The 19,851-nt window shown below is 52.0% G+C and overlaps 8 protein-coding genes across 8 annotated transcripts; 2 read left to right on the plus strand and 6 right to left on the minus strand.

Annotated features, from left to right (window-relative positions):
* Positions 1-517: 517 nt before the first annotated feature.
* Positions 518-2,515, minus strand: J4E92_000908 (uncharacterized protein; the record flags this gene model as incomplete). The annotated part of the gene is made up of 3 exons (XM_051492322.1): positions 518-1,501; positions 1,550-2,421; positions 2,473-2,515. 3 exons carry the CDS (start codon positions 2,513-2,515, stop codon positions 518-520), a joined length of 1,899 nt encoding a protein of 632 aa, XP_051357834.1.
* A 3,376-nt stretch (positions 2,516-5,891) lies between these two features.
* Positions 5,892-7,863, plus strand: J4E92_000909 (uncharacterized protein; the record flags this gene model as incomplete). Its single annotated transcript, XM_051492323.1, has 5 exons — positions 5,892-6,047; positions 6,096-6,390; positions 6,440-6,816; positions 6,867-7,092; positions 7,148-7,863. 5 exons carry the CDS (start codon positions 5,892-5,894, stop codon positions 7,861-7,863), a joined length of 1,770 nt encoding a protein of 589 aa, XP_051357835.1.
* Positions 7,864-10,885: 3,022 nt separating this feature from the next.
* Positions 10,886-12,994, minus strand: J4E92_000910 (uncharacterized protein; the record flags this gene model as incomplete). Its single annotated transcript, XM_051492324.1, has 2 exons — positions 10,886-11,445; positions 12,112-12,994. The coding sequence occupies 2 exons, from the start codon at positions 12,992-12,994 to the stop codon at positions 10,886-10,888; spliced, it is 1,443 nt and encodes a 480-aa protein (XP_051357836.1).
* Positions 12,995-13,484: 490 nt separating this feature from the next.
* On the minus strand, positions 13,485-14,400 carry J4E92_000911 (uncharacterized protein; the record flags this gene model as incomplete). The annotated part of the gene is made up of 3 exons (XM_051492325.1): positions 13,485-13,526; positions 13,574-14,045; positions 14,099-14,400. The coding sequence occupies 3 exons, from the start codon at positions 14,398-14,400 to the stop codon at positions 13,485-13,487; spliced, it is 816 nt and encodes a 271-aa protein (XP_051357837.1).
* Positions 14,401-14,913: 513 nt separating this feature from the next.
* On the minus strand, positions 14,914-15,362 carry J4E92_000912 (uncharacterized protein; the record flags this gene model as incomplete). Its single annotated transcript, XM_051492326.1, has 2 exons — positions 14,914-15,122; positions 15,218-15,362. 2 exons carry the CDS (start codon positions 15,360-15,362, stop codon positions 14,914-14,916), a joined length of 354 nt encoding a protein of 117 aa, XP_051357838.1.
* Positions 15,363-15,737: 375 nt separating this feature from the next.
* J4E92_000913 (uncharacterized protein) lies at positions 15,738-17,252 on the minus strand (the record flags this gene model as incomplete). The annotated part of the gene is made up of 2 exons (XM_051492327.1): positions 15,738-16,622; positions 16,671-17,252. The coding sequence occupies 2 exons, from the start codon at positions 17,250-17,252 to the stop codon at positions 15,738-15,740; spliced, it is 1,467 nt and encodes a 488-aa protein (XP_051357839.1).
* A 439-nt stretch (positions 17,253-17,691) lies between these two features.
* Positions 17,692-18,636, plus strand: J4E92_000914 (uncharacterized protein; the record flags this gene model as incomplete). Its single annotated transcript, XM_051492328.1, has 2 exons — positions 17,692-17,755; positions 17,999-18,636. The coding sequence occupies 2 exons, from the start codon at positions 17,692-17,694 to the stop codon at positions 18,634-18,636; spliced, it is 702 nt and encodes a 233-aa protein (XP_051357840.1).
* A 272-nt stretch (positions 18,637-18,908) lies between these two features.
* On the minus strand, positions 18,909-19,712 carry POA1 (ADP-ribose 1''-phosphate phosphatase; the record flags this gene model as incomplete). Its single annotated transcript, XM_051492329.1, has 1 exon — positions 18,909-19,712. The coding sequence occupies one exon, from the start codon at positions 19,710-19,712 to the stop codon at positions 18,909-18,911; it is 804 nt and encodes a 267-aa protein (XP_051357841.1).
* Positions 19,713-19,851: the final 139 nt, after the last annotated feature.

Here is a 19,851-nt window from a genome sequence, read left to right on the forward strand (position 1 = left end):
ATCGGGGATTGAGATGAGGACACTGACTACGTTATCGTTTAACAGGGTCTGGGCTAGGGAGGTATCGCGGGGGACACTGCATGATTATTGGGTGGAGTTCGTCGTGGAGTATCAGATACCCTGGTATGGTCTAGTTATACGGTGGTACGGGGCGTTGGTATATGATCCTTAATTAATCAGGCGGTCAAACTATGGGTTACGACACATCGTAGGCAGGTTGGATGACAAAATAACAGTAGTCTGTACATTGTAATTGAACGTTTCGCTCATACTCAACATTCTGCTTTGGATGATTCCGACGTGATTATCACTACGCTCTCATGTAGGACTAAATAATACAATCGTAGATAGGATGGGGGAAAAAGTGTATCGAGATTTAGCACATCACTAGCACTGTTGTCATTGACATACACGGAATTTGGACCAACTTGAAACCGATGCGCTTACTGAAGGCATGGATTGATGCTTTTTACCAGAATACCCAGTAATGGACAGATTCCCGCCCAAAAGTACAGATTTATGCGCCTCCCCAGCTAGCACCGCCTCCACCGATACCCGTGCTACCCAGGTTCGAGCTATATCGCCTGAAACCCTTACCCATACCAATCGGTATCGACGACGTCCTCCTTACAATCTTTCGTCGTCTGGTCTGAGAATGACTTCTTGCCGCCTCCAGGGGATTCATCGACTGCCCTTGACCCACAGACACCGAAGCGTTATCTTCATCATCGGAGGCCATGGCCACGCTCGATCGCGTAGTTGTGAGACTCAGGATATTTGGTGGGTCACCAAAGTCGCCGAATTCCGACTCTGAAAACGCTGCTTCGTCTTGCTGCCAGGCTGTTGGAGGTACATTTGCGTCGTTCTCAACCACTTCTTCTTCAGTCTCGATGGTGTTCTCCTGGTCGTTGATGTCTTCGTCGCCTCCAAACCCTTTACCCTCGACTAGCCAGAAAGTTGGTACAGAGGCAGCAAGCGCAATGGCAGACATTGTCCAGAAAGGCACAATAACATAGCCGCGCTTGACACCCCAAGTAAACAACCCACCTCCTAAAGTAGGACCTAATGCCCTGCCAAACGAGCTAAAACTAGTAGCCAGGCCGTTGACGGTGCCTAGGACACGTAGGCTAAGCGCACTGTTCGTGAGCATGATTGTGCTGGTGGTGAATGAGAACGTGCCAGCCAGGCCTCTGACCATCAAGAGCATCACCATAGCGACTTCCCTCATGACTGGATCTGGGATAAGCGACAGGAACGGTGTGACGAAGAACACAAATGGGAAGATCAGAAAGGCGATCCGAAGGCAGCGAACAACACCGAGATAGCGCGCAATGGGTGGGAACAGCAGGAATTGACACACTGTGCATGAGATGGCGAATACGGTAAAAATGATGCCGATGCGACGGGATTCAATGCCAAAGCCTCCTGCGAATTTCAGAGGAAGAGATACTGTGGGGTCGTCTGCGAGTTGTACAGGGTGGTGCATGAACACTGGAAGCAGCTGCACTGGATCAATATCAATACTTGGTAGGCGCACGAAATCACGCACCTGATCATATGCCTGGAGGTACATAGCGAGTAGCGTGTACACAATCAGATTAAGCGATGTCTGATATGTCAATACATCCCGATACCTTGGTGCCTTTTCTGGGATAATTTCATGAGCAGCATCATGTTGCGACGTCGTCTCGCTGTCGATTACTTTATGGTGACCAAGTAGAGGCTCGTGCTCTGGACTGCTGTTCTGCTTCTTAGTTGGAAGGTGTAGTACTTTGCGAACAAATGCTGTCAACCTAGCCCCAGTTCTCAGGCCTAGATCTGGAGCGTGCTTCTTGCTTTCCAGGGTCTCCTGTAGGAACAGCCAGCCTACTGAGATGCCGAAAGTGAACAATGCAGCAGCCACGATGTTAGGCAAGCAATATGGGAATCTCTCCAGAAAAGCGGTGCCCTTAGGCTTGCGAGGATCTACGCGGAGAGGATTGGCCAAGGCTCCACCGAGTGTAGGTCCAAAAGTGGCACCAACTGTCCAGACCAAAGGCATGACACTGAACGCTCTCGGTTGTAGTTCTTTCCATGGACATAGTTCGGCCACGGTAGTGCGCAGAATGCCCACGTACCCGTTCGATAGTCCTCCGATAGCGCGTGCGGCTAAAGCCATAGGCAGATTGAGCGAGAAACCCCATAGCAACATCGACCACATGGTATTGGTAAGGCCAAACAGTATAATCGGTTTCCTCCCATAGCGATCGGATGCAGCGCCCCAGAGGAGGCCAGTGAAGCCCTGACATAGCGAGAAGGCCGAGGACGAGATGCCAGCCCAGCGCGCGATGTCATTCTTGGGGATGCCAAAGGACTCCATGAGCTCCGGTACGTAGGGGAAGACAGACGTGAGGGCGATGGGCTCGGCAAATCGGCACAGTGCTGTCGCGAAGTTAGCAAGCTTGCAGGTGAAGACGCGTTGTGCGGACGTACAGAGAATGGCCAGCTGCTTGACCGGTAGGCGGTGTTCTGTCATGGCGGCGGCGGTGGTGGTAGAGGATGCATGCTATCCAAAGCTGCAGGGTAAGAAAGAACAGTAGGAACAGTCACAAGTCCCATGCTTGCTTCCATGCTGAGTCCGCGAAGGGCGTGCACCCCGCAGTCACGGCTAGCCGCTCATGGTCACAGGTGCGCTATTTGCGGTGAGCACGAGTCAGCCATTCGCGCGCGCAATGCACTGGTAGTCATTCCGAATTCCGAACGGTGCGACCTTCATGCTCAGGTTGGTCTGTTGTCGCGTGTCTGGCGTTCGGGGTGATGACGGGGGATAGCTGACGCGGTTGTCGTCATCAGCTTGAAGCTTGGGCGGAGAAGATGCCGCGAACGCAGTTCCAGGGTCTGATCTACTCAACACGCCAAACATCAACCATCTGCTACGTTTGAACACACATCAAACGACACTCCCACTTCGGAACTCAGACCCCCAGCAGTTGGCAGCTAGTGCAACAGAGACCGTGCAAACAGCTGTTAGTCGAGGTTGCTCGACGCCTGAACAACGGGAATGGCTGGAATTCCACCGATTAATCGGCCGTCCCGTCATGATACACCGATCGAGGTCGTATCGTTATCGATGCGTAAGGTGATTGAACAGTTCGAGTTCTTCATTTAACACAGGGCCGAATCTGCAAAACTTTACTCTACTAAAGTTCAATGCCATTTCCGCTAGAAATAAGCCGTGTCTGGCGACTATGCTGAGTGCTGAGTGCTGAGTCACTACGACCGTCTGTCCGAGGAGCATCAATCCTTTCGATCAAGCGGGATATCAAAGGCGAAATAGGCACTGATGCGTATTGTTCAGATCGTGTTATAGCCCTTACAACATTTCCAAGCTTGTTACACGTATCCGAGATGAGAGCGATGCAAATGCATCTGGCAACAAAATTTTAGAACCAGATTGTTGGGCTTTTCAATGAAGATGTAGCCGTTCCGTCCGCGGATATAATTGCGAAAAACATTACCGGAGTATGGGTACGGTGATGTACGCTGGGGGAGCGGTGCCTGCGTCCGCGCAAGAGGGGCAGCGCCAAGACGCTAATCGTGGCTTCCTTCTCTTCGCATTCCAACCACCTCGCAAGTGACCTTCCATTGTATTCATCGACGGACAATGTCTACTTCAAGCTCATCTAAGAAAGAGTGTCTCACAGATGCAGCTACAAAGAACAAGAAGGTCGCCCAAACCTGATTAGCGGCCTTGCCAGTGAAGAAGCTGGACGGGCAGCAATTCGAACGTCGACCTCCCATGTCTGTCAAGCTGTCTACCGCCTATTTAGCAGGTACATGTTTCTGGGAACCATGCGGGGAACTTCACGATCAGGCTTGCTACTAGGCGCAGAGAAGCCGAGGAGAAAAGCCAGGTCTGCCAGACACTCAAATCGTCAAGTGCATTTACCATTATGGCAAACACCCTTCTTTAGCTTGGAGCCAGCTGTTACCTATCATTCAGTCCGCAAGAAGTACCAAGACAAATCTACACCGCAGTCTTCTTGCGCTGTAGCGCAGCCCGGTGCGGCTCTTCCCGGTTCTGGTGTCTTCATTCCCATCTGGTCGAATGTCAAGCTTCAACACTACGAGCGTTGACGCAGATATTACTGGCCTTAAATCCCCTCATCTGGAAACTTCGAAGTACTGTGCGGATGTCTCCTTTCGACGATGCGACCATTGCTCACTGTCACTGGCTAGGTGATCCGGGAACCGTGATGTGGGTAGGCTACCCCAGGTCCCCACGTATCGGGCCTGACTTACACACAGTATCGATGCAAACACCACGGATCTTGGCCCGGAGTCACTGGTAGGCTCCCGTCCCAAAGGACACAACAGTCAGACCTCTAGGCAAGGCAGAACCGGAGCACCAAGCTTATTTCATGCCTCGGCAAAAACCCAGCCTGACGACACGAAAAAAAAAGTCAGCATGTGCGGGTTTTACAGTCAACGTAGCAGCTATCTATCGTCTCTCTAATCACAGCATGACGTCTGGATCAGAGAGCAGACTAGGGTTTGAAGATCACAATGTACGCAGCAGAGCAACACTGCCAACGCAGCATAGGATTTTCTAATCCTAGCTGATGTTATCATTGAAGGTAATTCCAACTCAACTTTGCGCAGCTGCCAAGAGTGTTGCGAGCGTCTCATGGCCTGTCGCATCGCCGCCTTTTGCGCGGAAGGTTAACCGCATCCACGTGTGACCATCCGACTAAATCCACAGTGTGTTGCTAGTTAAGCGCCTGGCCACACACTTCCATACTTGCGACAAGAATTCCATATCGAGGAAGAACCGACTCTAGAGGGACTCCAACCGTTCTTGCGTTTTCGCGACGTCACCTAGAACAGCGCTTCCACGATTTACTTTCATAGTGGAGCACGGCGAGAAGCCGATCAGACTTCTGTCACAGACGCGAAACCACTTCATATAAAACATGGCAGTAAAATGCGCAACAAACGTCGGCCCGGCCTAAACATTGGAGGCCTTGTCAAGGCGTAGTTCCCACGTGTACCCGTGGCAGTGGCTCATGCCAATACCTATGTCATCGAAGGCACACACAGTAGTAACTCAAAGTTCCTCGGTAACTTTCCAGATACCGTTCTGTGGCTTGGTGCATCAAGCATCTAGAAGCGATCGACACCACCCATCGCACTGGGCGCTACCTAAGGATTCTGCAAGCGCTCAAGGGCCGCCCTCGATACGTTTGTGCCAACATTCCCACGACGTCCTTCCTAGCACTCATAAGAGTCACATTCCACGGCCGAGGTCCTTTTGTCACACCAGACACTACCGCGATTGCTATATTTTCATGATTGGGCATCAGGGCCAGCAAAGAGCATTCGAACGGAGGGCTTCGTTGAGGTCTTCAGGAAGCCAAACGGGATAATGCTATTCCAAAGACATCGAGAAATAGAGAGCCAAGAGGCAAGCCTCATGTAAAGGAGACAAAGCGTGCCGGCCGCACCAATGATGCAAGCTTTATGCTCCGGACACTAGCGTGACTAGCAAATAAGCGTGCCCAGGTGCGGGGGCCCCGCCGAATGGCACGCCACACACTTCACTATGATCTACAGCTCTACAAACGGGCGAGACGGCATGGTTGGCGCAGCCTTGTTGGATGAGGGGTGTCTTGACCCTAGTCATTCGACCACCCAGCCCCGCGCAGGCCAGTATGTTACCGCGGCTCGAGTGAACTTAGTGTCGATTCAGTCAATTCATCTCAGTGCCAGGTGGGAGACGAGGAAATGTTTTGGGGACTAGGACGACATATCGATAGTCCGCCTTGCTAGGGCAGGACAATCATTAAACTACTTGAACGTCCCGAACTTTCTTTCTCCACGACTGCACCTCCACCCAGCTTTGCACCGTCAAGATGCATGAGACAATGAGATCCGGAGACCACTCTTACGAAGTCGACAAGAATGGCCAGAGCCAACTCGAGATGGTGGCTACTCGCACCCCGCCTAGCGAGCCCGAGAAGCAGCAGTTGGCGCCCATTACCAGCAGAGCTCCAGAAGTCCACGAGAAGGTGAGTGTAAGACCCTGAATGCTTGATCATATACTAATTCACCCCTAGATGAACGCAAGGCTGGCCATGACGCTTCTGTGCATGTCATTCCTCTGGATCGGCTCTCAAATCCCGCTCTTCCTCTTCGGCTCTGTCCTTCCTCTCATCTATCAGGATGTTGGTGGGGTTGACCGATACATCTGGTTCATAATAGGATACCTCATCCCCAATGCGGCTCTCTGTCCTTTTGTGGGCGCATTGTCCGACCTGTTTGGGCGACAGAAGGTGGCTATTGTGGGTCAATTGTGCCTCATAGTCGGGCCGATTATCACAGTGACTGCGCATACCATGAACATCGCTATCGGTAAGTACCGCAACCTTATTTGAAACATCACAAACCTAACGACTCGTAGCCGGTCAGGTCTTCTCGGGAATTGGTGCCGGTCTCAATGAGCTCATCGCACTCGCCGGCACAGCAGAGATCGTGCCCATCAAAGATCGCGGCAAGTACGTCGGTCTTGTCGTAATCACCATCCTTCCCTTCTGCCCATCAGTGTTGTGGGCTCAATTGATCGCTCAACAGAGCAACTGGCGCTACAATGGTATTTTGGTTTGTGTATGGAACTTCATCGGGTTGGTACTCTGTGTCTTCTGCTACAAGGACCCGTCGCGCTTGACAGAAGAGTATACCGCCCGTCATGTCCTCCGCCAGGTCGACTACATTGGTGGCATCTTGAGCACATGTGGTATCACTCTCTTTATGATGGGTCTACAATGGGGTGCATCACAGGTCAGTATACTATCCGAAGCAGGTCACATTGCAGTGCTGACATTCTACAGTATGAATGGGGCAGCCCACACAACATCGTCCCTCTCGTTCTCGGTATCATTCTCATCATCGCCTTCTTCGTATGGGAGGTGTATGCTCCACACCCCATGGTTCCCAGGGCAATATTCCACAAAGCGAAGCAGACCATGATAGTTATCCTTCTCATCACATTCCTCAGTGGTGGCAACTACTTCGTCCTGCTGCTCTTCTGGCCTACTCAAATCTACAACGTCTACGGTAAGCATGGCCTACGAATATTTTCCCCACTACTTCCATACTAATATAAGTCTAGGTGATGACCCGGTTGGCGTCGGAATCCGCTCTCTTCCCATCGGCTTCGGCATCATTGGCGGTGCATGCATCTGCCTCGTCCTCATCCCCGCCACCAAGGGTCGCATCCGCGAATTGATGATCTTCTTCACAGCCATGATGACAGCCGGCACAGGGGCCATGTGCATTGCGACACCCGACAACCTGAACGTAGTGTACGCCCTCATCTCACTAGCATCCATTGGAGTCGGCGGGGTCATTATTCCTTCCTCCATCATCGCGCAGATCGCCTGTCCGGACGAACAAATCGCAACCATTACAGCCATCACACTCAGTATCCGCTACCTCGGTGGTGCGATTGGTTTCGCAGTCTACTCCAATCTCTTCTTCCGCAAGGTCACCATCCACCTCACTGAGATTGTCGCGGAGAAGACATTAGCGTATGGCGCCATCATCAACCCTCTGTCGGCAGACGGAATCGCCGTCATCACCCTGGTTACCAACCTCATGGGTAATGCTAGGTTCGAAGAAGTCAAAGAGATCTTTGCTACCAACCAGGAAGTGCTGCAGAGAGATGCATTCCCTGTTGTCCTGCGTGCTTCCCAAGAAGCTTTCGCATTGGCGTACAGGTGGCCATACTGGATCTCGATCGCTTTCGGTGGTGCTTGTTTCATTTTGAGCTTCTTTGTTGGAAACATCAGGGGCCTGTTGACGGCCAAGGTCGCTCATCCTGTTTAAGCAAGGAGGAAGCTTGCTTGTAATGCTTGAGATGTCTGGGTAGTCGCTCTGAAGGCGGTGAGTCAGATGTAGATACAGCAGCTCTCAAATGACATTCGCTTTGTTGAAGATATTGATTGTGCCTCGAGAGTTGAACTTTTACTGTCTCATCTGTACTTGCATATGGTGATATCGTCGGAGCGGTCACACGGTTTGGTGGATTCGTAGTACAGTGATAACGTTTCTTGATTAATGTTTAACTTTTATACTTTTTGAGACACATATTTTGTGTGGGTGAACAGCACACCGGGTATATAACGCCACCAGCAATGCCAGCATGACTTCGCCTCCGCTAACGTTGCAGCCAAATTTTGAGAAAAGAAAAGAACAAACAGAAAGGAAAAGCGGGCTCACTCAGGTACGCCCCGCCATACTTAATAATCCACCGGCGACTACTCCAGCGCCCATTATACCAATCTGCGTCCAGGGCACTTGGCCCATGTAGAGCCAGCTCTTTGAGACGGCGCCGACAACATAGTCCAGTGAGACAGAGCTATGCTTTGCATGCTTCGTATGACGACGACTGGACGACGGCGACATTAAAGGAAGGGTGGGGTCGTATTTTGGAGGATCGGTCCAGCGCCGGGAGGAGGTTTTGGAAGTATCGATTACCGTGTCTGCGGTACTAATCTCTTCCTTTGGGAGTGAGGCTTCACCAGTGGGTATGCTAGGGAAAGTGAAGGCTGAATTGAGGGTACCGCGTGATTCGTCGCTGACAGAAACGACTTGGTCATCCTCTTCAGTCGAATCGGATACAGTGGCTCTTATTGAAGATAAAGGTGTCGCAGGGCTGGAAAGATATTCTTGCGTGCTTTGCTCATCCTTGGGTGGTGTAATGACGAGGACAAACTCTGTGTTCTCCATGACATCCGATGATGTATCCAGCTCATCATCGATGCCGAAGTTTTCTTGTTGATCTCCAAAGTCCTCGTCGTCTTCATCGTCGTCAAAAGCGTCCTCGACACGCTGCTCAAACTTGGCAGTTTGCCTAAATGTGTTGAGCGCGTCCATGGATTCCGTCCGACAAATCGTCTTACGGCGCCTGGATGACAAGCTTAGTCGTGCATTGATGGAATTGAAGGCGTTTTGCGCCCCCACGCTGTCCGCGTTATTGAAGTTTTCGAAAAAGGGAGTGTCTGGTGGTGAAGAGGAAACATAGCCCTCATCGCTGGGCTCAGAGTCGGTTTCATCCTGACTCTGCGACTGATCACACCCGTCATCGTCTCCAAATACGACGTCGTTAAAGTCCAGCTCCTCTTCTTTGTCTGCGGCGGCGAATGGGCGGGTGGCCGACAACATTGTTTCGTTGTCCTCCACTGATGCAGTGGTTGTCGGCGACATCTCTTCGTCGTGAACAGAACCGTTGTATGGCTCGTAAGCCTCTTCATCCCAGCCGTCGTCCGAATCGCTATCATCATCATCTGACGCGTCGTCTCCAGTCTCGGCTTTCTGCTCCTGAGCCTTAAACTGGTGGTAAAAATTCTCAAGTTCTGTCCTGGAGAACCACTGGAACTGATCAATATGGTTGGTGATTTGATCATCAATCATGCGATCAATCTCCTCGTTCATCTCGCGATCGGCGTCTTCTACCGCCTCTTCTTCGGGGTCGGCAATGTCATCGATCTCGTGCGCATTGTCGATGGAAGTGACGATGTTCAAGGGTGAATTACGATAGACCCTTCTAGATGAGAAACCTCTATGTTTCATCTTCCAGTCCCGGAACCCTCTCGCATAGTAAGACCGGTGGCCCGGGTATTCGCTCAATTCTGGATAGGCTGGGACGTCGGACTCTTCTTTACCTTCATAAGAAGGACCAATAGCGTGCGTGATAAGGATGTACCGCGCAGACATGACCTGATGTTTTGGACTGCAGCCAAGTACGGCGATATGCCAGTGCTCAGCTGGCGGCTCAACAGCTGGCTCTACCTCCGCCTCCGGGGTAGGCTCCGCGTCTGACGACTCCTGGATGGCGGGAGGATCCAAATAGGCGCGCTCGTTGGAGATGCGGGATAGCGTGTAGACTTCGCCTTCCTTCGTGTCATCTCCAGTGGGAGCGACCTGGAGAGGGCCTAGCTCGGCGGCAGTGGGCGCGGAGGTGTCGACGGTAGCATTCCAGCTATCCAAGTCAAATTCGTCGTCGTCGTCGTCGGCCCAGTTGAATTTCTGGTTGACACTAGCGACTGTGTCGGAAGCCATGATTGCTTGTGTGACTGTTTTGGTTTGGTGATCGTAAGTGGTAACCGAAGGGTCGTTGTCGTATCGAGTTCAGTAATGGCCGGCGAGATCGCAGTGCGGTTGGAACTACGCGATAATGTGATGGAAAGAGTGACGTAAACTAGACAGTTGCAAATTTGTTCGTGGGTGTGCGATGGTGAGAGTCCGCTTTCTTACACAGTCTTGGCGTTGGAAATGTGCGCGGTGGTGGTCGATGCGCAGTCGTTCGTAAAGAGGGAAACGACGAGCGGGCTAATTAGTGAAATGTGTAAAGAATGAGAAACCGAAGACATTTTGGCAAGTGAGAGCGTTGTGTGGTGACGTCGCGACAGTGGATGACCCTTGATCAAACCAGGGTTCACTCCTCGTGGGTTTAGTCATTCACGACCACACTTTGGAATTCACACAAAATGCTTGAAGTGCAATGAGGGCACATGGCAGGGCTTATATTCATACAGGAAATGCTACTGATGCATGCAGGTGGGTATCTAGAATCGAGATTTCATAGCGCGCCAAAAGAGAATTCAAGTAAAAGCAAAGATGCTCTACAAAATATGTCTGTGTCGTCCAATGAAAAGCGTTTCACAGGGGCTTTCCAATCAATTCCAACGCCTCTACCATGTCCCCAACATATGTTCGGTCTGAAGTGGGCCCAAACGCTCGCCGAACCATCGTTCCGGGTGGATTGCGGAGGCAGCGTGAACGGTCCGTGAGACCAGTCGGATCACCTAAAGAGTTCCGACGCAGATCCAGTTCCCCAGCCGACCATCTAGAGGATGCTGTCGATCTTCTGGAACGGATGTCGGCTCGACAGCGCAGCTGGCAATACGCGCCAAGCAGTCCGTGAGAATCGTTTCGTCGCTTTGACATAGTCGTGGGTAGCCTGCTTTGTGTTTTGGGGTATTTTCTTGAGACAATGCTTCATCTTGCTAGTCCACTTGCGACGCGGTTTCGCGCAACCATCCAAGGGTTCTGACCAACATTCGGAATGAACATCCGGATCAGTGGCGACATGTTCAATAAAATCGGCGGCTTCCTCGTACATAAGCGGAGCCTTATACGGGCGGTTGGCGATGACTTCAGGCCACATGGGTTCGTCATTGTCCGTAGTTTCCGTTAGCGACGCACGTAGCTGTGAGAGCTCTTCTACGTCGCAGTCCTCGGATTCATTCCTCGTGATAGAGTTCTGGGCGTCTTCAAAGTCGTTTCCAATGCGCTCGGGTGCGTTGGGCCAGCTTTCACCCTCCCACGTCTGCAGCCCACTAGACCATTCTTTGGTAGTGGGGATAGGTGGACTGAGTGCAACCTTCCCACCCCGCACAGTGCCACCTGCACAACCTTGAAAGTGTTCGCTTTTTGGAACAATACCTGCGACGGGAGAATTGCACCCTGTCTTTGCAGAGATTTCATAGCCATGTCCGCACTTTCCAGTATCGTTGTCGGGGCCAAGTGCGTTCATAAGCCGAGAATGTTCAGTTCGTGCAGACTGTGGACGGTTGGTCCGGTAAGACGAAATGGAAGTCCTCGAAGTGCATTTTGAGAACACTGAATTTTGGACGGACGATTTGGTATTCAGGGTATCGTTAGAAGACGAAGTGCGAATCCGAGCCGTAGCTTCGGGTTGATTAGCGTACGGGCTATCACCCGCGTCTTTGATCTGCCCGGGCTTTTCAGGTCCATAGCAGTTCGTCCCAAATCGTAGCAACGACGGGCCATGTACCATGCTGCACCCGGTCTCAAGCTTGTATTCCAGCCATTCGCGACAATCAAAGCCGGTGCCAGCAGTAGCGCAATGTACAATTCCAAAGCGTTCTTGTAGCATGTCCAGAGCGTCATCCGCTGAAAGTCCGCAGCTTCCCTCATCATGCGTGGCGCAAGGGCTGTGACCCTCAAAGTTTGGGTCGTAGCAGGGCTTACGGATAACACTGTAGGTGGTACCTGCAGGTAGTGGGCACGAAAAAAGCGAAGCAGAAGGTGACGAGCACGAAGGCGTACAGTGGTCCTCAACGTGAGCGATCAGTGATGCGAGTGAACGGTTACCGCTATGACGACGAAGTCGAGAGTTTTGCTTTGGTCCACAGGGGTAAGGTATATCGATGTCCTTGGGAGGCGATGGTGTAAATGGGTGAGCGTCAGAATATGTGCGGCCGGGTGGCGTGATTGACAGCGCTCCTGCTACATCCTCTAATTCCTCGACCTTTTTAGCAAAGGACGAGAGTGCGTTCTCGATTTTCAGTTCAAGATCGATGTCGTCATCTTCTGAGTCTGAGTCTGTCTCTGATCCGGCGCTGTCAAAGCTAGCATTCGCGATACATCGAGCCAGAGAGGGCGCACTCTGGGCACGCATCAAGCGGGCTTGATGAGGTGTCTCAGTGTCCAAAATGTTCTTATCCTTGAACTCTGTCGGCGCCACAGCCTTGGAGGTCGGAATTTTCTGCATGAAGTCGCAAACCCCACGCCATGAGCGATCCGCATCCTCATCCTCGTTGATGTACTCGCCCAGGTCGGTCTTCATATCCTCGTCTAATATGTCGAACTCTTCCTCTTGTTGTGCTTGACCAAGGAAGAAGACTGTTTTGGTGCCAGTCGCGGTGATGTGCTCGTGGCCCATTTGCTTAATGGCCTTGTACTGTCCGACAATGTAACCTTGTACATCTCGCTTTGTCTTCACGTCCATTAACGCGAAGCTCCTTACAATGCGCGGAAAGGAAGTGGGATGTTCAGGGGGATCATTGGCAGACGAATCGAAGGCTACATTGATCTCAGGCTGTGGGCCTGAATGATTAGGTCGGCTGGGCGTCTTGTTTCCGGCTCCTTCATAGGCATAATTCGCGCGACGAGTTTCAACTGGCGATGCGGGAACTCGTAGTCGCGCCATGTTGTCTGTCGGTTGACTGCTGTGCTTCCGTCCGTGGTGGTAGAAAACCTGGCGCTCAAACGCGCGCGGCTTGCATGATGGCCAGCTACTTGAGTTGAGTGTCGAGATGATGTGGGACGAAAGACGTGGTCGCTCACCACTATAGTGGGGTACAAACGGGGTCGGCGTGTACAAAAACTGTGTGAGCGTTTGAGTTATCCAGAAGCGGGTCTCTCTTTTGCCAGCGCTCACCACAGCAACGGCGGGGCAGGGCCCAAGCTATATTTTCATCTTTCACCTGTTTCGAAGACAGTCCGCGTGAATGTGGAGACAAGAATTAAGAAGGGAGAGACATTGTGAGGAGACGGGATGAGATGGAGTCGCAAGCATGAAACATGAGGTAGGTCGTGGCCAGCAAACAGGTCTTTCATAACGAAGGTCGAATTCTGGATATTTGCTTCGTCTCTGAACTGCGGATAAGTAGTCGCTATGTACACATCGATCGCCGCATCTACTGACCGGTAGGTTTCCGGTGCATGACTGTCGCTGCCGCCTATACAACGTTAGTGTACTATGTCTCGTTCCTCCGGTTGTACATACCTGGTGGTTCGGGAAGATCAGACTATCAGCCAACACCACATTCTCCCTCCGTCCCGCAGCGAATACCACAACCTCCGCGATGTCCTCCGGTGTCAGCGGTTCAACGCCCTCGTAGACCTTCTTCGCCTTCTCTTTGTCGCCTCCAAACCTGACTACACTGAATTCTGTCTCAACTTGTCCAGGATCAATCTCGATGACGCGTATCCGTGTAGCGATAAGCTCCTTGCGCATGGCATCTGTGAAGGAGCGCACAGCAGCCTTTGTAGCGCAGTAGATGGATCCGCCTTGGTAGGGCTCGCGACCTGCGATACTACCAATGTTTATAATGTCGCCGGAGGGTGTGGATCGCGCTTTGAAGATGGGTAGGATGGCTTGCGTCATGTTGATTAGGCCGGTCACGTTTGTGCTGAACATGGTGTCGATGTCGGCGGGTGAGATATCGGGAGCTTGCGCAACACCTTTTACAAGGCCGCTAGATTCATTGTTAGCAGACAGTAAGCGGTATTTGAAGAGGTGGTGGCATACGCGTTGTTGACGAGCACATCGATGTCCTTGTACTCTTGTGGTAGATTTCCGACAAAGTTCTGGACTTCGTCCGGCTTGCTGACGTCAAGTTTGACTGGTAGGACCTTGACGCCTTTTGCAAAGCCTTGAATTTCCTGCGCGACCTCTTTCAATGTGTCTTCTCGCCGCGCAGTGAGGATTAGCTTGAGGTCGTCGGGCTGTGTCCGGGCGAATTCGATTGCTGTGGACTTGCCAATGCCAGAAGAAGCACCGGTGATGACGATAGTCTTTCCCTTTAGGCGCTCTGCCATCTTTGTCGACATGTTTGCGGTATGTTGTTGGAGGATGTTCGATAGCTGGGTGCTTCCAGGTGCGAGGCGGGGCCGTAAGGGAGCTTTGGCGAAGGCAGTAGCAGTGCGGAGGAATTGGCGAGATGACGAGAGATTAGGCATGTACGCCGCAATGCTTTGTAATGCAGCAACTGATGTTTGCAGGACGTGGGGCAGGGGATTGGGGATTGGGAGACAGAAGGCAGCGGTTATGAGGTCGCTATCGGCGTATCTCCGAGGCTGCACGAGTCAGGCACCGAGGGGTAAGCACGACAATGTGGAGAGCTCTCGCGTCAAGGCACGAGGACCTGGCTTCAACCATCTCACAGTCACACACTGTCGGCAATACATGTTGAGTTGAAATTATTTGATTCATGCCTTTGCCATGTCTCAGGCGGGCTTCATGGAGACGTTTTATCGTCAATCCAAGTCATTATTTCCTCCTCCAACTCCTAACACGCTGAGTATGTGTGCGGGGTATCGAAATCGTCATTCATCACAACGACTTTAGTTGGCGCCCTTCTTCTTGAGCATAGCCTCGTCCTCTTCCCTCAGCTCCTGGTCGATCTTGGCTCCCTTGGAGGGCTCGTTGCCGTGTGCGCGTGCGGGAAGGGTGGCATCTTGCTCGCGCTGGCGGTCCTCGAGAGACTTCTCCTCGCCCTCCTTCTCACGCTTCTCCTCGCGCTCGAGCTTGTTGGCGATGGATCGCTCGTCCTCTGTGGGTGATTGTTAGTAAACGGTCTTGTAAGAGATGGCTGATGACGCCGCATATCGATAAAGGAAAATGCATGCGAGGCCGAGAGAAACATACTGGAGTCCTGGGCCTTGTGAGAGTGCTCCTTGCCCTCGTGGAAGCGGGCCTCCTTCTTCTCCTGCTCGATCTCGGCGTTGGACCTGGTGACCTGGTCCTGGGACTCGTAGACCGCACTGTTACCGACGTTGGAAGTTCCAGACATGTTGTATGTGTGTGTTTGTGGAAGTGGGAAGAAGTGGAAGGTTTGTAAAGTGTAGTTTGAAGTGAGAAGTGGCAATTGATTGTGTTTGTTGTTGGATGAGTGTGTCTTCTCCCCTCTTTATTAAGGGTCTGAAGTTTGCGCAGAGGCTAGGACCCATGATGACGTAGCTGGTAGCAATTACATCATGGTGGGGAAAACAAACACCAACCCATGGATATTTCGGGCGCCAAACGCAAGAAGCCTGATGACATGCATGAAGCCGATGTGGTACTGGGGCTGACGAAAATTGCATGCCTAGATATTGCGATCGCGGAATCCTTTACTGAGCTAAGTGCGGCCTTGCGCAGAACACAATACGTATCTATCACGCGACAATTACGCGTAGCTCCTCTTCGTGATCCATCTATCAACCAGCGCCAGCGCTTCCTTCGGCTTGTCCATCGGTACCAGATGGCCTGCTCCATTTACCGTAGCGAACGCAAACGTGGTCTCTCTCCCGCTTGTAGTCACGGTCTTGACTTCTTTAAACCACCCCACCTCCTTGCCCTCATGTTCCCAGGACCTCTTTGGCTGTGCGACAAAAGCAGGTTGGCCTTTCCATTGCATCGTGCTAGCCCACTGCAAGTTCCCTGCGGTGTTGCAAGCAAGGTCCAAATTACCCTGATAGAAGAGCACGTCGATGCCATGCTCAAGAAGATACAAAACCTGAGGCTGCATGCTGAATACCAGATCCCCAGTAAGCTCAAAAGCCAACGCAATATCAAAAGAGAACCCTGTGTAGTTGGCTATAGCTTTGGGTACGCCAAGCGCTTCCCAAACCTTGGGCACGTTCATGTAGTCTTGAATCCTTTGGATCTCTGGGTAGCAGAACTCGTCTTTCGTCTCGCACCCGTCCGTGATATCAAATCGGTTGCGACCTCCTGCTCCAGACTCTCCATCGTAAAGGAGCACAACGCCTTCCATGCATACGTTGTCGGCTGCGAGACAGATGGCTGGATCAGGGTTCTTGTAGCACACGTCGATAAGTGCCATACAGCGAGGGAGGTTGGTAGCTATGATGTCGCAACGGGTCTGGTTGAATACGGGAGTCTCCACACCGGGGTTCGTAGTGCACAGCGTTTCCCAGAAACCAAAGTTGGTGTCCCGAGGTGAGACAAAAGCGTTGCCCGTGAAGGTCGACTTGAGATTGACTTGCGGACGCTTAGGATATTCAAGGTTCTTCGTGACAATTTCTGCGCCGAGTGTTGGAACGTAGTGGCCCTATCTTCGATTAGTGAGTGTCTTGCGGGGTTAGCAACATGTGCTTACAGCATAACTTTCTCCTGTGATATGAAAGTCGCGATTCAAAAGATCCGGGAAGACTTCGCTCGTGAACAGCTGCAAGAAGTGATGCATATCCTCAGCAGCCGTGAAGCTTGTCGCAGGAAGCGGGATGCCCTCATCGACGTAGCTGAAACCCACACCAGCGGGCTGGTCAACAAAGATGATGTTGGCATTCTTGCTCCATCCGTATTCATTGTGTACGGTACCGTTGCCAAACTCATTGATCGTGCAAGGTCCCAGTTCGCCCATCAGCCCAAGCATGCCTGAGCCACCCGGTCCTCCTGTTAGCCATAGCAGGAGCGGATCTTCGGAGGGTTTGTCCTGTGATTCGAAGTACCAGAAGAAGATGTGCTTTGAGCCGATGTCTAACCAGCCGGTGTATTGCTTGGAGCGCGCGTCACAGATAGTGTCGCTTTGTTGATGCTTTATGCGAATAGAGTGGTGCTCGGAGAATGGACTTTGGTAGACCTGGAAGCCTTCCACTTCTGGCTTCTCCTGGAATGGGATTTGGGAGAACAAGGACGCTGTTGCAGTCGCGGCGAGCAGACTAGTAATGAAGAGCTTCATGGTCGGCAGGTGTACCCTGATGGGCTGACAATTGGTGCTCGACACGAGATGAAAACACCGGAATACAATTGATAGAGTCAAGACAGGACGAAGATATCACACACAGGTATTTATCGTCTGAGGATCACGCAGGCAGCAGGAAGATGAGATGGCTGGTTGCTGACGAAGAGGAGCAGCCTAATGACGCCCTCCTCGGCTGGAGCAGCCCGCGGCGATCGCCCTGCATCGACCAGGGTACACGACATCTTCAACACGACTACTGCACGCGACTAGACACCTCTCTTGGCCAATTTTCGCGACTGGAACGTGTCAACTCGCACTACCCACAGTTATACTTGGCTATTCATATTTTGGACACGCAACTAGCCTCAAACAGCACGCTGGGAGGACTCGTCGATCCAGCGCCCATTTCACCAGACCAACAACTTCTTCCTTCACCATGCCCTACAACAACACTCCGATTGCGCCAAATAAGGAAATCACCGGCCATGTGTCGCTTCCTCGTAAGTAACAATTTACACATCTTCACTTCTCTCCACCACCTTCGTCGTCACTCCGACCCTTTGCGTGCCTCTTAGAGACCACCCTACCACCGCGTAGTACTGCTGCGACTTGCGCCTGTGGTGGCCTCATAACGAACGGCTGGTTCGCCTGCGCTTATGTTGAGCGCAATGTCTTCAATTCCCCATGTCCCCTGTGCTCTCGTCTTTCCTCGTAGCAGACAATCAAGCTAACTCACTCCACAGTCGCACGCGTGCAAAAGATAATCCAAGCGGACCCCGAACGCATCACGACCTCCAAAAATGCCGCCTTTGCCATCGCACTGGCCACAGAAATGTTCATCCAGCACCTCGCAACCACCACACACAATGTCGTCAAAGCGGAGCGTAAGCCGCGCCGCAACATACAATACCGCGACGTGAGCAGCGCGATATCGAAGACAGACAACCTCGAGTTCTTAGTCGATGTTGCGCCCAGGACAAGCACGTGGGGCACTGTGAAGAAGAAGTTGGACGAGAAGGAGAAGGAGGACGCGAAGAAGAAGGAGAAGGACGGGAAGAAGGATGGCGCGGTCAACGGACAGAAGACGCTGGACGATGCTTCCAAGACGGCAGAAAGTGCGGACAAGGACACCGAGACACCCACCAACGGCGCTTCAACGACATCGCCTACACCTGCGAAACCAGACGAGACGCCCGATGCCATGGATGTCGACCAAGAAGTCGAGCGCGTAGAAGACAGTGAACCAGAAGAGGACGCAGCGGCGATGCAGATCGAGATGGAGATGCGCGGGCCCCCTCGTCAACCCACTGCGAGTGCAAGCAAGAGCCCAGAGGCTAGGCGGTCAACAGGTGGATTTACTGCGATTAATGGTCAAAAGTAAATCAGCTCTTGTATTTGTAGGCAGAGACAGACCTGTATGGAAGCGGATTCATTTTTGCATTGCATAACGGCGTTTGCTAGAGATATCATGGGAACGGGGCTCAGCTGTTTGGAAGGTCGGTCGCATCACGGCTTCATTGCCTATAGGTATGCGATTGAACCAGAATAGTGCCAAATGTACAAGTGATTGTCCACATCGAACTTTCCTCGAGTGGACATTTGACGTAGATTAACTTGCATTACATGCATATAGTTCGTGCTCCCTTTAGTCTTTTAACTCGTCTCCGGTTCCCAGACTTCCACACTCCCCATCCACCCCTCCCTAACTACAATGCCTTCCAGCTCGCCTTCCGTCCTCTCCCATTTCACCCCGAATGCCCCACTGTTGATCTTGCACATCCTGACCGTCTCAACCCTTCCCGCCATCTTCACCAGCTCAAACAGCATTTCCATAGCGGGCTTCGTGTTCTCGACAATAACATCCGACTTATCCTTACCCTTGCCATACTTTGCACTAGTGAACAGACACCCGATCCAATGCCGCTTCCCGACATCCACAGGTGGGATAAGCAAGGCGGTGCCGGTGGGTACCGGTCTGGATTTGAGTAGGTGTTCTTTGGTGCAGAAGTCTCTGTAGATGACATGGGCTTTTGGGTAGTCATCTTTGAAGGCTTTGGCTATGCCTGATCCCCATACACCTTGGGTGTTACAGGCATGGACTAGGAGAGTCTGTGGAGGTGCGTCGAAGATATCGCCGGTGTGGTAAGTGAGGGATAGAGTAGGTAGATCAGACGAGCTTGGGGATGGGGAGGGCTTCTTCGAGGGGATATCTTTGTGTGAGAGGTGGCGCGATGTTGTGGGCTTGGCTGCGGGTTTTGTGTCTTGTCGCTTCTCAGGTATTGGTGCCGGAGATCCTGATAGCGCCCTCTTGCCTTTGCCTTTGTCTTGTGGCTCAGGCGATGGTGTCATGGTCCCTTTTCCGGTCGTCCTCTTGGTGGCTTCCTTGGCTTTTGTTGGGGCGCGAGATTCCATCTTAGGCCCAAAGTAGGATGTGATGGTAGAGTCTTTGGGGGGCATGATGTGTGTTTTATTGTTTGTGAGAGGTTACTTGTAGTGATACAAAGTGAATTCAACAATGAAGTGAGAGAGGAGCAGCTGTTTCCAGACGACTTTTGCGTGTCCGAAGAGAGATACGCTGCGTGCGGCACACATGGAA

The sequence above is a fragment of the Alternaria infectoria genome (assembly GCF_024043175.1).
Source record: "Alternaria infectoria strain BMP 0036 chromosome Unknown scaffold_1, whole genome shotgun sequence".
NCBI lineage: Eukaryota > Fungi > Ascomycota > Dothideomycetes > Pleosporales > Pleosporaceae > Alternaria > Alternaria infectoria.